Below are 26,377 nucleotides of genomic sequence, written 5' to 3' on the forward strand. Positions count from 1 at the left end.
GATTTAAGGCACTGTGTAGACATGTTCTGTCATGTCACTGTTCACAATTAGGACCCCAACAGTTCCAGAGCCACCTAAGTGCCTGACTGAAGTGGAAAATGTAGCTGCCCAAAAGGGTGCCTGAACAGAATAAACTCAATATTAAACTCAGGGCACAATGGAAGGGAATTTACAACAGCCGCCCCCTGAATAGCATGGCTATGAAGTAAGAAACAATAAATTCCCCAAGGTGGTACCTCAGCCCTTGTGTCAGTATTGTCCTTGAAAATGGCTGGCAACTGGACCAGGTGTGCTACTGGTCGAAGGTAAGTGCTGGAGTGTGGTTGAGTGTAGGTTCCTTGTGGCAGGAAGGTGTCCTGCCGCCCCATCAGGAACCTGTGCAGTGTGATAGGCTCTGTCTCTTGTGAGGGCACACTGAGCTTACGATTGGCCTTCAATGGGAGGACTGCAGTGTCTCTGTGATCAGACTGGAGTGAGGAGGATTCAGCTGCCGCCCCGTGAGCTAACTGCTGGGCTGCCTTGGCCAGAACTGTGCAGCCGTTGGACTGTGCAATGTCTCTTATTGGAAGTGCCAGACTTGTCTGTGTGAGGCTGCAGAAGACATTTAGCTTGAGCTCTTCTGGCTCTGTGGACGTAGTGAGTGTTGGCGAGTTGTCCGACAGCTCACGGATGAGTAGTGATCCTTGAAGGCACTGACTTGGTGCCGCCAGCTCTGGCAGGGTCTTGCCATGGGTCGGCTCAATGGCAAGCTTGTTAACTCTGTAGTTTAACCGCTGTCGCTCTGCATTGGGAACTGCTTTCAGTAGTGGCACATCCTTGACACAGTGTAGAGGTGTGGCATTCTGGAGGATGTCACTGCCATTCACCCCTTTGGTGCATGACCCTTGGTCCAGACGGGACCATACTGCTAACTTGTCACTTTGACATGCAGGCACATCAAGTTGCCTGAGATGTTCATCTTGTTGGTAGAGGGCTTCTGGTTCTGGCCTGAGAGCTGTTAAGTAGCAGGAGGTAGTATTAGGTGGGGGACCATCTGGACCCTGGATTGCCCAGCCGAGTGCTGTGCGAACAGCTACCGGTCCACCTCTGGGGCTGAACCTGACAGGCTCTTTGGCTGTGATCAGGTGGGAACAATCTGCACCGATTAGCAGTAGTGGCTGTACGTTACTGAAGTCCTGCAGTTGAAGGCCTCGCAGGTGACGGTAGCGCTGTTGGAGTGAAGTCACCGGGTAGGATTGCTGTGATAAGGCCAGCCGACCTGCTGTGAAGGCTCCTTTAACTGAAAACTGTTTCGAAGGCTGCATCAGGGAGGCCACTTTGAAATTGACTGATGCACCCGTGAGGCAAGCCACGTCCTGGCGGATGGTGCGCAGAGAGAGGGTCTCAGCTTTGCCTTCGAGTCCCAGTTGTCGGACGGCAGTTGGCAGTATTATTGTGCGCTCAGCCCCATCGTCTAAGACTGCGTATGTGTGCAGTGACTTTCTCCCGTGGCTTATGAGGACCGGCACCACCTTGAGGTACACTTTCCCCCCTCGCTGGGGGTTGGTGAGTGAGGCACGATCCTTTGGTGTGATGAGGTAAACGTGGGGTCCTGGCTTGGCTATGGCATGGAGTACTCTGAGGTGAACCTCTTGGCATTCACTGCATGCTTTCTTGAGGGTACAGGCATCTTGCTCATGGTTGGTGCGACCACACTTATGACAACGCTTGCCGTCTGCTATCCACTTCTCAATCTCTTCTGGTGAGTGCTGGACGATATTTGGACACTCTGAGAGGTAGTGCTCGGTGCTCTTACAGAAGAGACACATCCTCTTGGTCCACTGCTGTTTAGCCTCTGGCTTGAATGTCTCTGAGTCTGAAGGTCGATTGATGTCTGATTCAGGCTCGTCAGCGCCATGATAAACTGAGACAGGCTGGTTGTAAGGCCTGTGTGTGGGAACTTGCTTGTTTCTATTAGGGTGCTGTGGCCCATCAGTCCGATGACGCTGTGCCATTTTCGCAGAGAGACGCTGAGCTTCAGCTTTCCCCTTGAGCCATTCTGAGAGGTCTCTTAGGTTGTATGGGTTTAGGCTGTTCGTGTTAAGGCGACCTCGAGCCTGTAGATGCTCCACGAAGGTGTCCCTCAATTGGTTGGGGAGCTTACTCAGGAGCCGATCAACATGGCCGGTCGACATCACTTCCATCCCGTTAGGCCCTTCCAGCGATGTCAGCATTGCCACAAGCAGTTCAATGCTAAGGGCGAAGCTCTGGAAGGCTTTGCAGTCTCCTGCTTTAAGATCAGGAGAGTTCAGGATGGCTGCAATCTCGCTTTGAGCGAGTTGATGTGGCTGTTAGGGATGTCACCGAATAATCGATTTTCGAATATTCGTTCCATTAATCAATATTCGATTTTAATATTTCATAATCGAAAATCGATTTTTTTTTTTTTTTTTTTTTTTCGTTTTTTTTGTTTTGTTTTTTTTTAATACTATTTTTTGGCTTAGTTAGTTAGTTTAAACCAAAATATAGAATATAGGCTAACAATAGTATTAATGATAATAGTAAATGGCCATTGATTTATTATTCACACCAGCACCAACTGTAAACTGTGTAGAGTGAAGGAGCACAGCAGAGTGGCAGCTGCCTGCTACACACTCTCCTCCCCCCCTGTCTCAGACACAGGTGTGATTGATTCAGGCTTGATTGTTTGGTACTTGGTGGCCATCATCAAAGAAAAGGGAAAACAGCGCCCTCTGTATTGTAAAGCATCACAAAATCTGTTCTTGAGAGATTAGGTGAACAGTACACTGGCACACTAAAAAGAAAGATGAAGAGTAGTAGTTAGGCTACCAATTACCTGAAGAGCCATGTTGTACATATGTAAATGTGCATTGAAATCCAGTAAAAAAAAAACGAAAAACAGAAGAAAAAAAAGTTTTTGTTTTTTTTTATAAAAAAAAAATAATAATAATTAATTATCGATTTTCGAATAATATTCGAATATTGCTATAGAATAATCGATTTTGATAAAGGTCCATTTTTGACATCCCTAGTGGCTGTCCATATTGCCGCTGCAAGGCCTGCATAGCGGCTGTATAGGGCTGTGCATAATGTCTGCAGGACTGGGCTATTAGCTTGGCTTCATCCAGAACCAGGTGCTCCATGAGCACACGGTACTTGTAATGTTCAGAGAGTTCAGTGTGGGGACTGAGTAGGTGGTCCAGCGCCATCTTCAGGTCAGTGAATTCTCTTTCACTATCATGCACCAGATTGGGCAGTTTAGGTACGGGAACTGGCTGCATGGGAGGCTGGAAGGCGTATGGCGACTGTGGTGGTGTATACAGGGGTTGAGGAACATACTGGACCTGTGGTGTTGGACCATGATGGAGTTGATAGGCTGGCTGACTGGCGTATTGGACTGGCAGGGACTGAATGACTGGTTGAGATATTGAAGATAGCTGGGGGTTAAAGACAGGAGCAGGATGGGGCTGATAGCCATATTGGAATGGCTGGGCAGATGCAGGTTGGGATGGAACTGTGCCATATGCTGGAGACACCACCTGATAGGTCGCCTGGGTTACTGGAGCAGGCTGGTGCTGCTGCTGATACACCGGCTGCTGCTGATACATCGGTTGAGACTGGTGGCTCTGCTGGCACTCGGGCATTTGATACACTGGCCGTGCAGAGGTAACTGGCGGAGACTGGTGTGCTGGTTGCAGGATCGCTGCAGGCAGGTATGGTGAAGGCGCCGCTAACCAGGTGGCTGGTTGGTACTGTACAGGCATAGCTGCTGTGTGCAGGCTTAATGTCTGAATGGAATGTGCAGCAGGTGACTGTGCCATGGCTGGGGTGAGCTGCTGCTGATGAGGCGTCGCTGCTGGGTGCTGATCTCCTGTTGAGAGGGCATGATCAGAAGATGACAGGTGTGTGGGATGCAGCGCCATTGCTCTCTCGTATATGGACTGTGCTGGACGGGCTGGCGCGTAGTGATTTGCTGGATGTGCAGCTGTCGTTGAGATAGGCTGATATAGAGTCTGTGTGCCCATTATGCCACTACTGTGAGGCTGGTACCCTGGGGCTGCCAACGTTGGTTGACCCATGTGGCCCACTGATTGCATTGTCTGGTAGCTAGACTGCGCCATACTCGTTGTGGTGGCAGGTGGCGACGTAGGTGCTGCACTAAGCAGTGGTGCAAAAGTCATTGTGGGAGGTATGGACTGCGCCGATGTGTGGCTCTGTTGACTTTGGCTTGACATTGAGGCCGTTGTTGCTTGGGGGTTCAAATAATGTTGGTGGTTTAACAAGACTCCTGGGCTGACGTGTGATGATTGCTGCGGCGTGTGAGAACCAGACCCACCTGAGCTAGAGCTGTGTTCGGATGGACTCCGATTGTAGTGGCTCGCTTCTGAGGGGGTTGGCGATTGGAGTCCCTCATGTGTGTTCTGCAGGCTGGGCATGTTAATAGCATATGATGATGTGTCCCATTCATTTCTATTAGCTGCTCCTAGTGCAGATGGACAGGTAGATGGCCCGGGCGTGGTGTGTAGCTGGTCACCTGTAGCTGCAAACTCGGTCTGCAGGCTGAGTGACCGCAGCTGCTGTACGCTGGCTCTCATGTTGACGTCTTCGGAAGGGGCAGTATTAGGCCTGAGGGACTGTGGCAGGCTAACCTCATAGCCTTGCAGGTGTAGTGGAAACTGTCGCAGTCTTCCCTGTACTTGTGCTGCATCTTCGTGTGCTGCTGCTATCCTCTGGGCGTCCATGGCACCGTCGTGGATAAAGATGATTCCGGCTCGAAGGACCAATATTGGAGATTGCTGTTAATGTTTGCTGGGACCTCTCTACCCAGGACAGATACTCCAGTAAAAGAGCAGACGTGGATTCCAGAATAGCTTTTATATAAGATTGGCAGCAGTACAGTTGAATGACTGACAGATGAATGATGGGTGAAGGATAATAAAGGACTGTATTTGAGTGGTAATTCTGTAACAGAATGAGACAATAGAATACCATTAGGCTACTTATAATTACATCAATTAACAACAAGCTGTAATTGTATTTAGCCTACTACAGAATGCCTACATAGTAAGAAATGCTCAACTGAATGTATTAGCTGGCATTACACCAGGGAACTAGTATTCCACATTTAATGTGGCACACAATAAGCACAGGGCCATGAAAACAGGACTTCACAATGGAATGCTCCCAGCTAGCTAGCTAGGCTAGCGAAATTAGCATATTAGCTAAACAACACAATAGCAGTCTAGACAGTACTCCCAGCTAGCTGGCCAGGCTAACGAAATTAGCATATGTGCTAAACAACAGAGAAACAGCACAGAAATTCCCATTATGGCCCAAAACGTCATGTTCATTACACACAACATTCTCTTCACATAACAAACATTTAAGTAATACAATGCAGTAATGACTTACTCTTCACAAACGCACTCTTAGAATATTGCAGATTTAAGGCACTGTGTAGACATGTTCTGTCATGTCACTGTTCACAATTAGGACCCCAACAGTTCCAGAGCCACCTAAGTGCCTGACTGAAGTGGAAAATGTAGCTGCCCAAAAGGGTGCCTGAACAGAATAAACTCAATATTAAACTCAGGGCACAATGGAAGGGAATTTACAACAATGGGCATTCCCAGATATGTCCTTAACCCATTTAGGCCTAACCTATAGAATAGGGCTAAATCAGAAATTAGCCTACAAAACAAATATGTTGCTACATGCTGTACATGTACTGTAAGCCCCTCCCAAACAGCAAAATGTGTTCCCGGCCATATCGACTCGAAAATCGACTCGGAAATCGACTCATGCTCACCGCAACTCAAAAAGTATGAGTCGAAGTTTTTCCCCCAAAAATGTTTTAATTGCTTGTTCAAAAACGTTATAAGCGTTAATGTTTTCCAAATGTGAGCAGACCGGTGTGTGTGTGTGTGTCTGTGTCGGGGACGAGTGAATGTTTGTGTTGTGCATGTATGCATCGCAGATTCATATGCATAGTACGGCGCTAGTCAGGTCCGCGGACTACTGGTTGAGAAACACTGCTGGTCTGTTTGTGTGCACGCGTCATAGCAGTGCGCACTGACTGATGTGTTTTTTTTTACGTGCCTGTGTGCATGCATGCTTGACACGAAAGCTCGCTTGTTAATAGCAGCGTTGCCTCGTGTGCAGTTATTTTGTCAAGATTGACAATAAAACAACACAAAATACACTACTCGTCGTTAATGCGACACACCCGTGGATGCGGTCAGGGAGAGAGAGCGAGGCAGACCTCCACGTTTGATACACTAGCCTGGGGTGCCAGCCAGAGCGCTCCCACTACTTTCAATGGACTTTGTCACTCCGCTTCTAGTCTCTAGAGAACAGACTCCATGCTGACTCCATGCTAACGCAAAGAAGAGGGCTTTGATACACGTTCTGATGGGTGCCGCTGCATAAGTTGTGTTGCTTAAAGTAAAGCGCAGTTGCGCTCTCCTCTCAGCTGCTGCTTAGCGGAAAAAAAAGTGAAAAAAGACGATCGACGCGTCGATTTTCGGCCTCGACGCGTCGATTCGCAAGTAATGCGTCGATTAACATCCCTAATATGGGCATAAATTGAATGTTAAATATTAAAGCCAACCATTTCCTGGCCATCTAAAGGGATAACACAATACTTTATTAGTCATACATGTAAACAGAGGTACAGTCAGACATTAAGGCTAAAAGGATAACACAATACTTTATTAGTCATAAATGTAAACAGAGGTACAGTCAGACATTAAGGCTAAAAGGATAACACAATACTTTATTAGTCATAAATGTAAACAGAGGTACAGTCAGACATTAAGGCTAAAAGGATAACACAATACTTTATTAGTCATAAATGTAAACAGAGGTACAGACAGACATTAAGACTAAAAGGATAACACAATACTTTATTAGTCATAAATGTAAACAGAGGTACAGTCAGACATTAAGGCTAAAAGGATAACACAATACTTTATTAGTCATAAATGTAAACAGAGGTAGAGTAGTAGTATTAGTTATGGTTTCTTTTAACCAATCACATTATGTGTTTCTGTTATCCAATCACATGACTCTGTTTCTTCTAGATGGAGAGGAGGTGGAGATCGGTTATCCAATCACGTGTGGAGACAGCAAAGCTCTGCTATTGGCCAAGAAGTTTGTGTGTCCTGGAATTAACGTCAAATGTGTGAAGGTTTTTAACCAATTATTATTGTTATTATTTATTTATTTTATTTTATTTTATTTTTTCAGTAAACTATAGGATCATAGAACGCAGAGAGACAGCGTAGCGTCTCAGTAAACTAGGATCGTAGAACGCAGAGAGACAGCGTAGCGTCTCAGTAAACTATAGGATCGTAGAACGCAGAGAGACAGCGTAGCGTCTCAGTAAACTAAACGCAGAGAGACAGCGTAGCGTCTCAGTAAACTATATGATCATAGAACGCAGAGAGACAGCGTAGCGTCTCAGTAAACTATAGGATCGTAGAACGCAGAGAGACAGCGTAGCGTCTCAGTAAACTATAGGATCGTAGAACGCAGAGAGACAGCGTAGCGTCTCAGTAAACTATAGGATCGTAGAACGCAGAGAGACAGCGTAGCGTCTCAGTGACCTATAGGATCGTAGAACGCAGAGAGACAGCGTAGCGTCTCAGTAAACTATAGGATCGTAGAACGCAGAGAGACAGCGTAGCGTCTCAGTAAACTATAGGATCGTAGAACGCAGAGAGACAGCGTAGCGTCTCAGTAAACTATAGGATCGTAGAACGCAGAGAGACAGCGTAGCGTCTTAGTAAACTATAGGATCGTAGAACGCAGCGAGACAGCGTAGCGTCTCAGTAAACTATAGGATCGTAGAACGCAGAGAGACAGCGTAGCGTCTCAGTAAACTATAGGATCGTAGAATGCAGAGACAGCGTATTATTATTTTTTCCAATTTTTTTTTCTCAAACATTTTTTTTTCTCAAAAATGTTTTTTTCTCTAAAATGTTTTTTGAGAAAATTCTTTTTTTCAAAAATGTTTTTTTCTCAAAAATTTTTTTTTTCTCAAATTATTTTTTCTCAAAACTTTTTTTTTCTCAAAAAAGTTTTTTGAGAACTTTTTTTCTCAATTTTTTTTTTTCTCAAAATTTTTTTTTCTCAAATTTTTTTTTCTCAAAAAACATTTTTTTCTCAAAAAAAACATCAGATCGTGGCCACCCTGTACCTCAGGGATTTGTTTTCGACGAATATTTACTCCTATAGACGCAACGCGACGACCTAGAGGGGAGGCCGGCATAGCCGGCCGACCTTCTAGTACAGTTATAATGCAGTAATATAATACAGTTATGTATGTATGTATTACAGTATGAGGACCAGCTGATCAGTCCTAAGCAGTTATAATACTGTTATAATACAGTAATATAATACAGTTATAATACAGTAATATAATACAGTTATGTATGTATGTATTACAGTATGAGGACCATCTGATCAGTTATAATACAGTTATAATACAGTTATAATACTGTTATAATACAGTTATAATACAGTTATAATACAGTAATATAATACAGTTATAATACAGTTATAATACAGTTATAATACAGTAATATAATACAGTTATGTATGTATGTATTACAGTATGAGGACCAGCTGATCAGTCCTAAGCAGTTATAATACTGTTATAATACAGTAATATTATTGGAGCCGTGTGCAGAGCACATGGGCTCCCTCTGAGTGGCAATGTGTGTCCTGTCTCACCAGAGTCTGTGTCCAGTCGAGAATGAACAGGATCTGCCCATGCGCAATTCTTTGGATGGGATTTATGTCACTTTGAAGTGAGCCGATTTTTTGGATGGGAGGATGGGATTTATGTCACTTTGAAGTGAGCCGATTTTTTGGATGGGATTTATGTCACTTTGAAGTGAGCCGATTTTTTGGATGGGATTTATGTCACTTTGAAGTGAGCCGAATCTCTGGGATCCGTTCTTTTCAAAGAGCCGTTCAAAAGTTATTTATTTTGTAAATACTTTGTAGATTTTGATTATAATTACAAATCACTTCAATCAAAAACATAGACCTGGAACTGCTCAAATTCACGGCTCCACTTCGAACCGAGGTTTGATTTTTCTTACAGTATGAAGAGCAGCTGATCAGTCCTAAGCAGTTTGTCCACATGTCAGTTATAATGCTGTTATAATGCAGTAATGGACCTAACCCTAACCCTACAGTATGAGGAGCAGCTCATCAGTCCAAAGCAGTTTGTCCACATGTCAGTTATAATACTGTTATATATATATATATATATATATATATATATATATATATATATATATATATAATGCTCTAACCCTAACCCTACAGTATGAAGACCAACTCATCAGTCCAAAGCAGTTTGTCCACATGTCAGGAAAAGCCACTCTGAAGGACTGGAAGAGAGCCATCCGGATGGGCGGAGTCATGCTCAGGTTAGTGGGCGGAGTTATAGATGGATGGGAGGAGTTATGCTCAGGGTAGTGGGAGGAGTTATATATGGATGGGCGGAGTCATGCTCAGGTTAGTGGGAGGAGTTATAGATGGATGGGCGGAGTTATATATGGATGGGAGGAGTTATAGATGGATGGGAGGAGTTATGCTCAGGTTAGTGGGAGGAGTTATATATGGATGGGAGGAGTTATGCTCAGGTTAGTGGGAGGAGTTATAGATGGATGGGAGGAGTTATGCTCAGGTTATATACTGTATTAGGGATGTTTAAAGGTGTATATATATTCTACTATTACATCCTTAATATATATATATATATATATATATATATATATATATATATATTAAGGATGTTTAAAGTATATATTCTACTCTAACAGGAAGATGATGGACTCAGGTCAGATAGATTTCTACCACCACACCTCTATAGATGTGTGTGTGTGTGTGTGTGTGTGTGTGTGTGTGTGTGTGTGTATATATATATATATATATATATATATATATATACACACACATTAGGGATGTTTAAAGGTATATTTATATTCTACAGGAAGATGATGGACTCAGGTCAGCTAGATTTCTACCACCAAACCTCTATAGATGTGTGTGTGTGTGTGTGTGTGTGTGTGTGTGTGTGTGTGTGTGTGTGTGTATATATATGTATATATATATATATTAGGGATGTTTAAAGGTGTATATATATTCTACTCTAACAGGAAGATGATGGATTCAGGTCAGCTAGATTTCTACCACCACACCTCTATAGATGTGTGTGTGTGTGTGTGTGTGTGTGTGTGTGTGTGTGTGTGTGTGTGTGTGTGTGTGTGTGTGTGTGTGTGTGTGTGTGTATATATATATATATTAGGGATGTTTAAAGGTGTATATATTCTACTCTAACAGGAAGATGATGGACTCAGGTCAGCTAGATTTCTACCACCACACCTCTATAGATGTGTGTGTATATATATATATTAGGGATGTTTAAAGGTATATTTATATTCTAACAGGAAGATGATGGATTCAGGTGTGTGTGTATATATGTATATATATATATTAGGGATGTTTAAACTATATATTCTACTCTAACAGGAAGATGATGGACTCAGGTCAGCTAGACTTCTACCACCACACCGCTCTGTGCACCAACACGTGTCGCAGCACCAAGTTTGATCTCCTGATCAACAACACCCGCTTCCCCCCCGATGGCAGCGGACTGACCACTCCCACTTCCTGTCAAGGTATTACACTGACCACACCCACTTCCTGTCTAACTGACCACACCTACTTCCTGTCAAGGTACATAGAATTGGTGAAATCTCGCTGTGGTATGTGTATTGGCAAAAACATCAACATTGAACAAATTATTATTGTGAATATATGAAGACAATGGTCTATCAATGAGTAGCCTGCAGCCTATAGACAACATTCCTGGCCGATTGCAGGAGGGAGGCCCCGCCCCCAAGTCGAAAGGGAACTTCCGGGTTCTGTCAGGCATGCATATAAACAAGAGGCAGTCACACACTCACACTCACGATAACATAACAACCTGGACTCACACTACTACTTTGCTTTCGTTATCTTTGATTACCTTCTGCTACAATGCCAACACATTGTGCAGTGCGTGGCTGTTCTAAGACTTCTGACCATCTGAAAGCTTGGCTTAATCAAGAGTGTGTGATCCATCTACCTAAGACCAAACAAAATTGTCCATGTCCTCCTATGTATGCATTCCATCAAATACCAAAAGATGATGTTGCATCTCGGATGTGGCTGAAGAATTTGAATTTGAAGAAACCACCGAAAAGGGTCTTTGTTTGTAGTTTTCACTTTGTTGACAAAAAGCCAACTACTGCAAACCCATACCCTGAGCTGTATTTGGGTTATGAACGAGAACCGAAGAAAACGAGACGACAGCTAAACCGAGTTGATCGCCAGACTGACCATGGATCTGAAGGTAAGAAAGCTGAAAATGGATTAATTTAATAGCTTAAGTAATTGTTTTGTGATGCTCTCTTTTGAGGTTAGCACTATGCTATATGTTAGCGGCTAACGTGGGCTTATACATAATTACCCCTTTGTGTTGACATGACCACACTGATACGACATAAACAGGCATCTTTTAAAACATAAATAAGCCACTTTAGCCCTATGTTATGGCTGGGTTATTTGAAAATAGCCGATCTACAATGACATACATACAGCAAGCTACAAGCTCACAACGCGTCGCGTTGTGAAAAGTATCAATACTACACACACACACACACACACACACATATATTATATTTGACTCCTGTCCTGCGGGAATCCCACGGGACCCACAGGAATTATTGTCATCCTCTACCAGACAGCATGGGTGCGTTTGCACATTGGGAAGCTGCATTTGCGATGTAGCCAGCCAATTTATTTAGCGCATCTCTCGCGCAGCATCAGCAAAACAACGTAGCAAATTCATCTTACCAATGAGCCAATGCTACATACATACAGAAATACATCTCATTTTCGTATTGTACATACCTTAAACATGATTGCTGCTGCATGACTGCAAACACGCCCAGGTCCAGCGACACAAGTGCATCCAGCTGTCTCAATGAAGCCTTCGTCGGTTACCAAAACCCACGGACCGTGGGCGTCGTTATTGAGACACTGGCTCGGTTCAACACTGGCCTTAAAAAAAATAAAGCCGTCCAGTTGATGGCTTAACACAACACCAACTTTTTCGCCGTGGAGATACTGATATGCCATCGTACTTTTAACAGCGTCCTGCTGAACGTCATCGACAGCCGTTGATGTCATCAAGTAAAATACCATTTTGTCTAACGTTATGTCCGGCCATGTCGTCATGTCGTCCTTCCAAGTATGGACTGTAGATGGGTGTGGAATCGTCAAAACCCCGTCTCGTATCAGCTGAGTGGATGAATGTTGCCATTTCAGTGGCATCGTGGCAAGTAAAAAACAGAAAGTAGTAAAAACAAGCACGTCCAAGCGGTCCGATCAGCTGGTGGGAGAGTGAGCTGTGACGAAAGCAGGAAGTCTATTTACGACTGAGCCCAAAAAAGGGCTTCCGGTCGGAAGTAGGGGGCGTGGCCAGGCATGTTGTCTATATGAATGAATATACAGACTGGGCTGCATGTGATCTAAACACAAAGTAGGCCTATGTATCAATTAATGAATGGAATAGAAACCTACATGAGTTGAATACTTTCAACTTTGTGCAAATCATGCACAGAAATGTGGTTTTATTTAGGCTGCTCAATTAACAACGTTTAACAAAGACAGGTTTATGTAAATAGCCTACTTGACAATGAAAAGCTATTTTGGCTACGGGATACTTCCATCTCTCTCCTTTCATTGAGTCCAAACCTCCACCGGCTGTCAGTCCGTCCTTCCGTCCATCCGTCAGTCAGTCTGTCACACGTCACACTTTTGCCCTGCTCATATCTCCGCAACCGTTGCCCCGATCCATGCCAAATTTTGCACACACACTCCTTACCTGCCAAACTACAACCTCCAAGGACCCCCGGAGCTCAGGTCCCTGGGGGACCCCCAGGTGTAAAAAATGACCAAATGTGCAAAAATGACCAAATGACCACCCCAACGGGGCTGCTCACAGGGAATTCCCGGGGACCACCGACTCCTGGTGCTCCAGAACGGATGCAAAAGTGGTGGCGCCCCCAGTGGAGGACCCCCTGCCACTGCAGCACATAAAATGCCGTAACTCGGGCTAGGAGCGTCCGGGAGAGCCGGGGCCGGTACCTATTCGTCCGCCAAGGCGGCGCGGAGACCCCACCCCTCATTTCTCACATGGCCCTCTTGTAGCGCCACCATGAGGCCGATTCTTGCAAAACACATTTTTGGCCACTGCTCCTAAAACTTTTGCCCTAAAATCACACAAATCGCTACACAGTAGGTCTACACTCATCTCATCAACATGGATCTGTCCCATATAGCGCCACCTTCAGGCCGATTTTTAAAAACAAATTTTTGGACACTGCTCCTACAGATTTTGCCCTAAAATCACGAAAATCTCTACACAGTATATCTACACTCATGTCATCAACATGGATCTGTCCCATATAGCGCCACCATCAGGCCGATTTTTTCAAACACATTTTTGGACACTGCTCCTACAGATTTTGCCCTAAAATCACACAAATCGGTACACAGTATGTCTACACTCATCTCATCAACATGGATCTGTCCCATATAGCGCCACCTGCAGGCCGATTTTTTAAAACACATTTTTGGACACTGCTCCTACAGATTTTGCCCTAAAATCACGCAAATCGCACAGTATCGCTACAGTCATGTAATCAAAACGCATCTGTCCCATCTAACTAGATTTTGGAAAAACAATTGTTTGCCCTATTTGTGGAGATAAGCGACCAACGGTCGCTTATCTCCCGATTAAGGAGTCTTACTGGTTTTACATTATTTACCTTTGTTTCTGAACGTCTGATTTCCCACATGCTGAAAACAGCCGATCTGCAAGCTCAGGCTTAGAAGGAAGCGTGAGGTCAGTTTGTTGTCTCTTTAGGTTGGCAGAGGGAGTGTAGCTCCTCCCCCTCAGAGTGTAGCTCCTCCTCCTCAGGTTGGCAGAGGGAGTGTAGCTCCTCCCCCTCAGAGTGTAGCTCCTCCTCCTCAGGGTGGCAGAGGGAGTGTAGCTCCTCCTCCTCAGGTTGACAGAGGGAGTGTAGCTCCTCCCCCTCAGAGTGTAGCTCCTCCTCCTCAGGTTGGTAGAGGGAGTGTAGCTCCTCCCCCTCAGAGTGTAGCTCCTCCTCCTCAGGGTGGTAGAGGGAGTGTAGCTCCTCCCCCTCAGAGTGTAGCTCCTCCTCCTCAGGTTGACAGAGGGAGTGTAGCACCCAGGATTACATTAGATACATACAGGATTACATTAGATACATACAGGATTACATTAGATAATTGACAGCGGGTAGATTACATTAGATACATACAGGATTACATTAGATAATTGACAGCGGGTAGATTACATTAGATACATACAGGATTACATTAGATAATTGACAGCGGGTAGATTACATTAGATACATACAGGATTACATTAGATACATACAGGATTACATTAGATAATTCACAGCGGGTGGATTACATTAGATACATACAGGATTACATTAGATAATTGACAGTGGGTGGATTACATTAGATACTTACAGAATTACATTAGATAATTGACAGCGGGTGGATTACATTAGATACATACAGGATTACATTAGATAATTGACAGCGGGTGGATTACATTAGATACATACAGGATTACATTAGATACATACAGGATTACATTAGATAATTGACAGTGGGTGGATTACATTAGATACATACAGGATTACATTAGATACATACATGATTACATTAGATAATTGACAGCGGGTGGATTACATTAGATACATACAGGATTACATTAGATAATTGACAGCGGGTGGATTACATTAGATACATACAGGATTACATTAGATAATTGACAGCGGGTGGATTACATTAGATACATACAGGATTACATTAGATATATACAGGATTACATTAGATAATTGACAGCGGGTGGATTACATTAGATACATACAGGATTACATTAGATACATACAGGATTAAATTAGATACATACAGGATTACATTAGATACATACAGGATTACATTAGATAATTGACAGTGGGTGGATTACATTAGATACATACAGGATTACATTAGATAATTCACAGCGGGTGGATTACATTAGATACATACAGGATTACATTAGATAATTGACGGCGGGTGGATTACATTAGATACATACAGGATTACATTAGATACATACAGGATTACATTAGATAATTGACGGCGGGTGGATTACATTAGATACATACAGGATTACATTAGATACATACAGGATTACATTAGATACATACAGGATTACATTCGATAATTGACAGCGGGTGGATTACATTAGATACATTTTTTGGAAAGAAATTGCGACCGAAGGTTGCAGTTTAGTATGAGAAACGGCGCATCTTGTCTGCGTCTGTCTGTGTCAGTTTTTGTTACGGTCTATGGGTTTGCAGCTCACACTAACAGAATCCCTTTTTTGCCCATATATGGAGTTCACTGATGTCATCAATATCAAGCCCACATCTAACATGACTTCATATGGGAATGCCCATATATGGAGGTCACATCGGCCACATACCACACTAACAGAATCCATATATGGCCAAGACAGCCCAGAGCCCATATCTGTGTGGCTGGTTCTACAGACAGGGATCTCCATATATGGGCATAACATGAATTGTATGTATGATGTCAGATGTCATAGACGTCATAGAACTTTCACATAACGAATAACTGAGTAAGCGTGTTTAGGTTCTCACAGCAGATCTCCATATACAGTACATGGATCTCCATATATGGGTACCAGGGGTCTCCATATATGGGTAACTGGTCCGATATACATCACTGGCCAGATGGCCAAGACATGGCGCAACCTCACCCTTTAGGGCGAGGTCGCTTGTCACCCTGAGGCGTCCTACTGGTTATTATTACAGTAGTCTCGCGAGGCCAGACTGTTGCCTCCGCGATTTGGCCAAATGCTCCCGGCATACAGTCTGGCAAACCGGAATAGAAACGATGAGTGCGAGATAAAGCGGATGTGACGCAACCGCTCCCTTGGTGCAGTAGCAATAACATGTCCTACTGGAAGCGTTATGTCTCCTTTCAATATTTCTGGTGGCGTTATTTCGTCTTTCTCTGGTGTTGTTGGTGTTACCTCCATGATGTTTTCAAACATTTTCTTAAACTATACACCCATAACAAGAATATGCCGCTCGAATGACTTTGTCTGAGCTATTGTGTTTCTGTTATGTTTCCAGTGGGATAGGGATGGCCAAATGGAAAAAATTTCTTAACCGATGACCGTAAGGCCTTAACGGTTAATTAACCGTTAACCGATAAGGAAATGTGTTCAAAAATGCGCTATTTTAGCGATTTAAAAAAGGAAATATTACACCAGTTTCCACCCCCTCCCCATAAAGTGCCCTATACACATTAAAAATAACAATTCAACAAAGAAGAATACAACTAATTGTTTTCCATAAGAAATGCTTTTTTTATTAGTTATAATCTGAAACGGGAGGAGGATTATACAATCAGTCTGACCGCGCTACCCTGCAGTGCTGTCAAGTAGGCCTATATAGCCAAAACAGTCGGAAGGAATATAGGCTAATAACAATATAAGCCTTAGCCTACAGTATCTAGCATGGTATGAAAATAAATAAATCTGCAACATCCGTGCATACAATCAATCGTCAAAACAAAAAAAAAGTGCACATTACCTCGCAGCGCGAGGCCGCAGCAGCAGTAGGCCTATTACAGAACAGACTTACAAAACAGATCAACTCCAGTCCCCATGTAAACATGAAAAGTAGCCTACACAACGTTTAAGTAACACAACGTTATGAAAGTAGTGCTATTAATACATTTAACAGCAACATATAGACTAATGTCTATAATAAACGAAAACATGTTGAATTATATTCAGCTGTGCCTGTGAGAATAAGTAGCATCATAACAAACTTGCCATTTGGCCGATTGTAGCGATCAGCGCTGGTTTAGAGAACAACTCGGCCGTGTCAACCGACATGCGATCACCCAAGGACTTTCTAACCTTAGCCTTGAACTCTGCCACTTTTTGTCTGTCATCTTCGGAGCTTGCCGTGTGTGTTTGGATGATGCTAAAGGTGATGGGGTAAATGTTGGAAATCGACACCTCCGTTTCAGATGACGTTACGGTGGTCGCACATTTCAGCGTCTCCAACAACGGTAGCACATCCTCTATGAGCTGCCAGTGTGCATCGGGGATCTCAAGGGTTCTGGCGTCTGGCAGTTTTGTTACTCTTCGGTCGGACAGCACAGCGGTGACTGCCCACCGCTGCTCAAGAAGTCTGGCGAACATGTCACACACCGAGTTCCATCTAGTTTTGCACGACTGGATGAGCGTGTGTTGCACCAGCTTCATTGATCGCTGTTTGTCCTCCAGTGCCTTGCTTGCGGGGTTGCTGTGATTGAAGTACTTGACAAGCCGCCCTGCTCCAGCAATTACACGATACAAAAAGAGGCCAAATCCATCGTTGATTGCCAATTGCAGCGTATGTGCAAAACACGGAACCGAATCCCAGGTCACCCGTTGGGGGGAATTAGCAGCCACAATGTTGGCTGCGTTATCGTGAACACATGCACACACTTTTCCCGGTAAGCCCCCAGGCATCCACCGCATCATTTAGTTTAGCTGCCAGGTTCTCTGCTGTGTGTCTGTTGGACATGGCCTGTGTCAATAGGACGGCTGTTCTCATCTTCCACTCCTCGTCAATGTAGTGGCACGTTATAGTCAGATAGCTCTCTGTGGTTAGCGCCGTCCAATTGTCGGTCGTAAGAGACACATCCGTAGCTTCAGCAGCCAGTTGTTCTTTTAGCTCTTCTTTTTCGTCTTTAAAGTGGGTTTCAATCCTTCTGGTGACTGTCTGGCGTGACGGGACCCCGTAATTCGGCTCGACAAAGTTCATCATATTCATAAAACCGGTACCTTGAACCACGCTGATGGGCAGCATATCGATTTCGACCCACTGACATACTTTCTGGGTTATCGCCTCTGTCCTCTGTGCTCCACACTGTCTTCTTGCTACCATGTCGGGCAAAGTTTGCTGAGCTCCGCCGCCTCCTCCCCGGCCAGACGACGCAGCTGCATGTTTGGTGCTGAGATGATATTTCATCGTGGATGTACTAGAGCTATATTTAATAACTTGATTGCACAAGTTACAAGTAACCTCATTGCCATCGTCATTTATGGTGAAACTTTCCCAAACACCACTTCTCTTTGCGCGCTTCATTTTGTGTGTAGTATCCGTGTTGTTTTGGTGGAAGTCACGTGTGGTTGCAGGTGCGGACTCGGCGCTTCAAAATAAATAAATAAAATGTATCAGTCAAAATTAACCGTTAGTGCTTACCGGTAACCAATTTCTTATCGGTTTAACGGTAACGGTTAGCCGTTGGCCATCCCTACAGTGGGACTGCAGTTCAGTGCAGCAGTGACTACTTCCGATACTCACCGTTTGGGGGCTGTCGTTCCAGACTATATAGCATTCGGAGATTGTGGAATAGTTGTCTGGCTACACGAGACTATCATTACAGTAACCCTGGGTAACTGGTTGTTATCGTCATGGTTACAGGAACCCTGGGTAACTGGTTGTTATCGTCATGGTTACAGTAGCCCTGGGTAACTGGTTGTTATCGTCATGGTAACAGGAACCCTGGGTGACGGCGCTCAGACGGACGGCCAGACATACGCTGGGACCATGGAGTGGAGCTCCACAGCGCCTCTAGAGGCTGCAGAGAAGAAGGACACCTGTGAGATCTCAGGTCAGTTCATTCTTTTAACGTTACCCATGAGTAAGTCACTGTTTAACCCAGTTACCTATGAGTCACCGTTTAACCCAGATCTCAGGTCAGTTTATTCTTTTAACGTTACCTATGAGTCACTGTTTAACCCAGTTAGAATCATGCTTTTGCTGATTCTAACTGCGCTAACCACGGTGGCGCAGTGGTTAGCGCTTCGCCTCACAGCTAGAAGGTCCTGGGTTCGATTCCCGCTGGGGGACGCTGTGGGCACTGGCGCGCGTGTTCCTCCCTTCGCGTCATCAGCGCCCACACCCTACGTGGTGTTGGCGATAGGGCCTTTCTGTGTGGAGTTTGCATGTTCTCCCCGTGTCTCCTAGGGTTGATACCCTCACAAAAACATGCAGTAATCCTGGTCTCTATACTGCCTCCCCCTGGCCAGCCGGGGCGCCTGATGGAGGGGAAAGGAACTGGTTGGAATAACGTGTTCCTTCCACGTGCTACGTCCAAACCAGGGAAATCTCCACTGTCAGGTGAAAAGAAGCAACTTGGACTCCTCATGCATAGAAGGAAGCATGAGGTCAGTCCGTTGTTTTCCCAGGTGCAGCAGAGGGAGAGCAGAGCCCAGGATTACATAGGCAATTGGCACTGGGTGAAAAAATGGGTTACAAAATTGTGTGATAAAAATTAAGAAGAAAAAAAAAGAATCATGCAAATTTACCCGCCCCGAAAAGGGTAAAAAAATGTCGCGCCGCGCAGTGTGGCACACATTTTACACCCAGAAAATGTTGTCACCCTCACCTTGGGGCTGTTTGCATGTCTGACGTCCAACCGGGGAAGCTCCAGCCAGTCAGGTGAAAAGAAGTGGCCTGCTCACTCCTCATGCACTGAAGGAAGCATGAGCTCAGTTAGGGTTAGGGTGCTGCTCCTACAGATTTGGGCCTAAAATCACACAAAGCGGTACACAGTATCTCTAAAGTCATGTCATCAACATGGATCTGTCCCATTTCCCATATTCCCTCCTGATTGGCTACCATTGACTTCTGCAGTTTGTGTTTGTGACCTGATCGTTGCTTATCTCCCGATTAGGGAGTCTTACTGGTGTGTTCTAATGTGTTGATGTGTTGTTCTGCTTACTGGTGTGTTTTAATGTGTTGATGTGTTGTTCTGTTTACTGGTGTGTTTAATGTGTTGATGTGTTGTTGGTGTGTTATAATGTGTTGATGTGTTGTTCTGTTTACTGGTGTGTTTTAATGTGTTGATGTGTTGTTGGTGTGTTTTAATGTGTTGATGTGTTGTTTTTGTGTTTTAATGTGTTGATGTGTTGTTGGTGTGTTTTAATGTGTTGATGTGTTGTTGGTGTGTTCTAATGTGTTGATGTGTTGTTGGTGTGTTTTAATGTGTTGATGTGTTGTTGGTGTGTTTTAATGTGTTGATGTGTTGTTGGTGTGTTTTAATGTGTTGATGTGTTGTTGGTGTGTTTTAATGTGTTGAAGTGTTGTTCTGCTTAGGGTTAGGGTTAGATGATGATGTGTTGTTCTGTTTACAGAGGAAACGTTGAACTTCTGGAAAGGCATTGCTGACGTGGGTCTGATGGGAGAAGTGGTGACCAACATCAGTACTGAACTGCTGCAGCTGCTGAGTGGAGTGCAGCTCCGCAGCCAGATGTCTGCTAACCCTGCTCCTCAAGACTCTGGTACGTTAGACTCTGGTACCCTACCCCTAACCCTTACTGTAACCCTAACCCTTACTATAACCCTTACTATAACCCTTACTATAACCCTAACCTTAACATCAGTACTGAACTGCTGCAGCTGCTGAGTGGAGTGCAGCTCCGCAGCCAGATGTCTGCAGACTCTGGTAGGTTGTTACCTTACTGGAACCCCAAGATAACCCCAACCCTAACCTTAACCTTAACATCAGTACTGATTACTCCTCAGTAACCTGGCCCAGGTGTTTGTATAATAATATATTATATGTATTACAGACTGCTTGGTAACCCCAGTATAATAATATATTATATGTTTATATTACAGACTGCTTGGTGGAGGTAGCAGTGTTATCTAACCTGGCTCAGGTGTATTATAATATATTATATTATATTATATTATATTACAGACTGTCTGGTGGAGGTAGCGGTCCTCAGTAACCTGGCTCAGGTGTTTGGTCTTCTGGATTCTGTTAAGAAGATCCTGGAGAGAAGAAAACTGCAGGTCAACCCTGGACAGGAACACATGTTAAACACCCTGAACAGTGAGTATTACTGATATTAAAACATGATGATCTACTCTTATGATTATCCCCTAAATCAGAATTTAGCCTACAAAAACAAATATGTTGCAACATACTGTACACATGTACTGTAAGCCCCTCCCATACACTCACATTTGTACCCGGCCTGAATGGGTTAAACTAGGAGGAAGATGTTTTTAATTGCTCATAACAACCACACCAGGGGGTCTAATGAAGTACTGTCAACCTCCAAGACACATGAGAACCAGAAAACGTACACAACTGTAGCAGAGAGTCATGAAACCCAAATCACTTTTTCAAGGGACAATGAGCCTTGTGATAGGGAGCAATGATATGGTTCAATTTGCCCACAGGCTTGTGGATTCAGAGCTTTCTGCTGTCTCTGTAGCTATTTATGTGTACTTCCAGTTTATGTGTAGAAAAGAAATACCATTAGTTCGGCATGAGGTGGCTTATCTAATTAATATTAACGTTTGTTTTATACAGATTAGTATCAAGGCACTCACTGCGTGTAGTGTTTCCTCCTTCTCTCTCACAACTTCACAAGTCGGACAGTTCTTTAGATTTTAGCGTACTTTCTTTGTATTTGGTGTTTTATCATATTAGTATTTTCAATGGTCATTGTTGAATCACCACCATGTGTTCACATGCCGTGGCCTGTGAGAGAACGCTGTTGCTGCTGCTGCTGCTGCTGTTAAATGGATTCTGCTGGGAAAATTACTTCAGAATCAACTATTTATAAGACCATTGGTTTCCAAAAAGTATTGTCTAGAAGCTATATAAGGGATATACACTCATCACAGTATCATAGGTAGGTTTGTTTAGAGAGTGATATACACTCATCACAGTATCATAGGTAGGTTTGTTTAGAGCAGGGGTGTCGAACTCATTTTGGGGTGAGGGCCGAATTGGATGAAAGGCGACTTGATGAGGGCCGAACCAGTCGCGGATCGGATGGCATGCACACTCGCGCACATGTTCGCTCTGTTTTTCTTCCTGACGTCTCAGCCACTGCTGTAGCTAGCAGTATAGCAGTATATCATTTTACAAATTGTGTTTATTATTAAGTAAAATAGCTACTTTCATTATTGGTATTACAGTTGCAGTTAGGTACGAGAGATGCTATTTGTTTAAAGGAGTAGTTCATCCCCAAAATTACTTTTTTTTTTCTTTGATTACTCACGCCATGGAGACTTGAGTTCAATAATATATTTTTATTTTATTTGTCGCATTACTAAGACAAAAATGTGATAATAGTACACTTTCCCCCATTGATTCCGGATGGGGACGCAAATGGGAATCAATAGGCATGCATTTATTGTAATCAAATTTCTGTTTTAGGAATGAGTCTCCATTGGCTCCATGGCATTTTGGGGGTGAACTACTCCTTTAAGAAGTGCCAATAAGAATAAACCATTTGATAATAGAATAATTCAATTCCTGATAGTCTCTGCTATAATTTGTAAATGGCTAAAAAATATATTATTGATGCAGGACAATAATAATTTTTATTGTATTTTATAATAAAAAGAATAAAAGTAATGAACACTAATGGCATATTCAGAAAATATCTGAATAATAAAACTTTTACATTTTATTATTATTATATTTTTTAAATAAGTTATTTTCTTAACAACATTAATTTCCATGTCTAATATGTGTAATCTTTGAGTACAGTTCGAATATTGTAGGTATGTTCAGATATTATTCATAGCCAGACCCCCCACACCATTCCTAGCAATGCTGTCATCTTCAAAGAGAGAGAGAGAGAGAGCTGGTCACTTAACATTCCAATCAATCAACTCAATCACTGCCAGGTGGGAGAAACCTAGCCTGCAGTGATAAGGCATTAGTTAGGTTAATTCTTAAAACAATCATAACTCTTGATAGGAATGGGCTAGAGACTTACTTTTTTTTCCTAAATGCTCAGAAATGTATGCTCTACAAGCCTGGGGCCGGATTGAATCATCTCGCGGGCCGGATCCGGCCCGCGGGCCGTATGTTTGACATCCCTGGTTTAGAGGGTGATATATTATACACTCATCACAGTATCATAGGTAGGTTTGTTTAGAGGGTGATATATTATACACTCATCACAGTATCATAGGTAGGTTTGTTTAGAGAGTGATATACACTCATCACAGTATCATAGGTAGGTTTGTTTAGAGGGTGATATATTATACACTCATCACAGTATCATAGTAGGTTTGTTTAGAGGGTGATATATTATACACTCATCACAGTATCATAGTAGGTTTGTTTAGAGAGTGATATATTATACACTCATCACAGTATCATAGGTAGGTTTGTTTAGAGAGTGATATATTATACACTCATCACAGTATCATAGGTAGGTTTGTTTAGAGAGTGATATATTATACACTCATCACAGTATCATAGTAGGTTTGTTTAGAGAGTGATATATTATACACTCATCACAGTATCATAGGTAGGTTTGTTTAGAGAGTGATATACACTCATCACAGTATCATAGGTAGGTTTGTTTAGAGGGTGATAACTGCCACTAAACTACCAGATTGGCAGAGTTATCATACCAACATATAAACTAGAGACATGGAGGAAACATTTTATGGTCACCTTAGGTGGTACCAAAATGTGTGTTGGCCCCTACTTCGATAGAAATATCATATACTATCGATATATATATGTCATATACTATCCTATACTATGATAGAAATATCATATACTATCGATATATATATGTCATAGGGTTAGGGTTAGGCTCCAGGGGGCGCTATAGGATGTGGAAAGACAGGGCATTGTGGCTCCTTTAACAACATAACATCTCCTCTATATAACAGATCTACAAGATCAGTTAGAGGAACAGAAGAGACAACAACAGATCAGATCAGTGGTCTCCAGTCCTCCCTCGGTGAAACAGACCAAACCTCAACCCTCTGTTAATAACATTTCTTAGGGTTAGGGTTAGGGTTACGGTTAGGATTAGGGTTAACCATACCATTTATTGCAATGATATAATCAGTTATGGGTTAGGGTTAGGGTTAGGCCTGTCCTCTAAAAATCGACGAATCGACGCGTCGTTTTAAGCCCCCGGAATCGACGCCAATTGTTTGAGTCGAGCCGTCAAAAATATATTATTTTTTATCACACCGGTGCGGTATGAGAGCGCTGGACTGTCATGTTCTTCCTATTTAGTCCATACTTCCTACTGCTTGCAACTAGACTTAAAAATAAAACCAGTTCACGTGACTTGAAAGTTGCCTTGATCATATAACAAGCGGCTCTTATTTTGAAGTTAACCGCTTTGAAAGGAAATGCGTTGACGTGTTGTTATTCTAGTTGTTAAAGCTGACCAAGAAGCAGCAGCGCGATGTGCTTTCACTTTCACTCACTGCCACTGAGTGTGGCTCTGTGGTGGAGGACTGCGGTGGAGTAGAGGACTTCTTAAAAAGTTTTAGATTACGACAATTTGCTTGCATTGCGATGCAGCCGTGTGCCGTTCTCGACGCAGTGATGTTACATTATTGTTACCTTTAGCCTACTTTGGTGTTGTTTTTCCTCCTGAAGGAACGGGGCTAAATCGTTAGCATGCTAGCGCTTTAGCCCTGTTCCTTTAGCCTTGGAGAGGCATAAAATCATTACAACCAGGCAGTTTTCAAAGCAGAGAATCCACAAATCATATGTGGTTTACAACAGCTGTTGTACCGGTACTCTATCAATGCGTCGCGGTCGCGCCTCCTCTCCAGTCATTAAAGCACAACTTAAAAAAAAAAAAAAATTAAAGCACAACTTTTTTTTTTTCTTTTTTTTTTTTACACACATAAACGATTCGTCGACGCGACGACTCGAGTCGACTTGATAAATCCTGCGTCGAGGACAGCCCTAGTTAGGGTTAGGGTTAACCATACCATTTATTGCAATGATATAATCAGTTATGGGTTAGGGTTAGGGTTAGGGTTAACCATACCATTTATTGCAATGATATAATCAGTTATGCAATGATATTGCATCTTAGTTTGGCGAAGTAGCTCTGCTGTGATAATCAAATGATCTGCTGGACCATGAGACATAATCTGATACGTATATCACAATCCCCCAGAGCAAAGCATGATATACAGTTTACATGCACATAACATTGAACCTTCAGTTGCATGATTTAAGAGATCACATATCATAATCCATAGAACACAGAACAATCTGTAAACAATACATATAACATGAGTAACTACATTTACAAGGAGGAGGACGGGGAGGTGGAGGGAATTTTTAACACATACAGCTGCACAACCATTAGTAACAGCTAAACATTCTAGAATGAACATAGAACAGGAAGTTGCTTAAATAGACTGCTTGAGATGCATTGTGGGTAAGAGTGCGAATGAGAATTAAAGAGGTGGTGCCATAGTTTTGTACTTTTTCTGTTTTTCATGTGTCTAGGAGGTTGAAAGTACTTCATTAGACCCCCTGGTGTGGTTTTTATGAGAAATGATGTATTCTCTTGGTATTTGTTTGTTTTCTCTTGGAGGCTGCCACCTTGTGGTCAAAAGTGTCAGTTAAAAAACACAGATACTAAGTATGTCACAGTATCAACTCCTCCCCTAATTACCATTCACCCAACACTGTGGGGTGTGGCTAACTTCAGCTGGGTCACCACCCACCATGACATCCATGCATACTTAATGAACTGGGGGTATGGCCACATAAAAACCCAATTTTAACTCTTTCTGTATACTTGTTTGGAAAAAATCTTCCTCCTAGTATAATCATAATACCTGATAATCATGTTTTAGAGGGGGGAAAAATCATGGCACCACCTCTTTAAGCTTGTAGCCAATGAGAATGAACATGAGGTGACGGACTGCTCTGTGGGAGTGTGAATGTATGGGGACTGCCCATAAGGTTCATTAGTCCGAAGGTTCATTAGTCCGAATTTATTTAGGGTTACTGAGGTTAACTCATTTCCTGCGATCCCCGTCGAAACCGAGGATTTCCCGCTGTACCTCTCTGCGATGCCCGAGGAGCCCGAAGATTTAATTAGCTTTAATCATTATGAAACAATTAAAAGTATGGTCGCTGTATATAGCCGCTTCGGAGACTTTAGGCCCGCCCCCTAACTGTATCCGGTCGTATTTCCCGTTTGGACCGGATCTAGGTTTCCATATCCGGTCTGACGTCCAATCGCAGCTCCGTTCGCATAGCTTTTCATTGTAAACAAGTGAGCTGACTGCAGGGCCATAGAATGGTCTGTTTTCCATGCGTTTTTTTATTATTTTGTAGCTGTTTGATTCCTCTACCCGCCTGGCATATGATC

The 26,377-nt window shown here is 43.2% G+C and overlaps 1 protein-coding gene across 2 annotated transcripts in view; it reads left to right on the forward strand.

Moving 5' to 3' along the window:
• The window catches only part of gmeb1 (glucocorticoid modulatory element binding protein 1), a 50,953-nt gene that overhangs the window by 12,567 nt on the left and 12,009 nt on the right, over positions 1 to 26,377 (forward strand). Inside the window, exons 4-10 of one of the 2 annotated variants that reach the window (XM_080734944.1) lie at positions 7,083 to 7,189; positions 9,340 to 9,443; positions 10,467 to 10,483; positions 10,566 to 10,697; positions 18,742 to 18,855; positions 20,381 to 20,527; positions 20,950 to 21,084. In XM_080734944.1, the coding sequence (XP_080591070.1) occupies positions 7,083 to 7,189; positions 9,340 to 9,443; positions 10,467 to 10,483; positions 10,566 to 10,697; positions 18,742 to 18,855; positions 20,381 to 20,527; positions 20,950 to 21,084 (756 nt within the window). Of the gene's footprint in view, positions 1 to 7,082; positions 7,190 to 9,339; positions 9,444 to 10,466; positions 10,484 to 10,548; positions 10,698 to 18,741; positions 18,856 to 20,380; positions 20,528 to 20,949; positions 21,085 to 26,377 lie in introns of both variants that reach the window. The other variant, XM_080734943.1, reaches the window with a different exon arrangement.

This window comes from Nannobrachium achirus (assembly GCF_963921795.1).
Source record: "Nannobrachium achirus genome assembly, chromosome: 10".
Taxonomy (NCBI): domain Eukaryota; kingdom Metazoa; phylum Chordata; class Actinopteri; order Myctophiformes; family Myctophidae; genus Nannobrachium; species Nannobrachium achirus.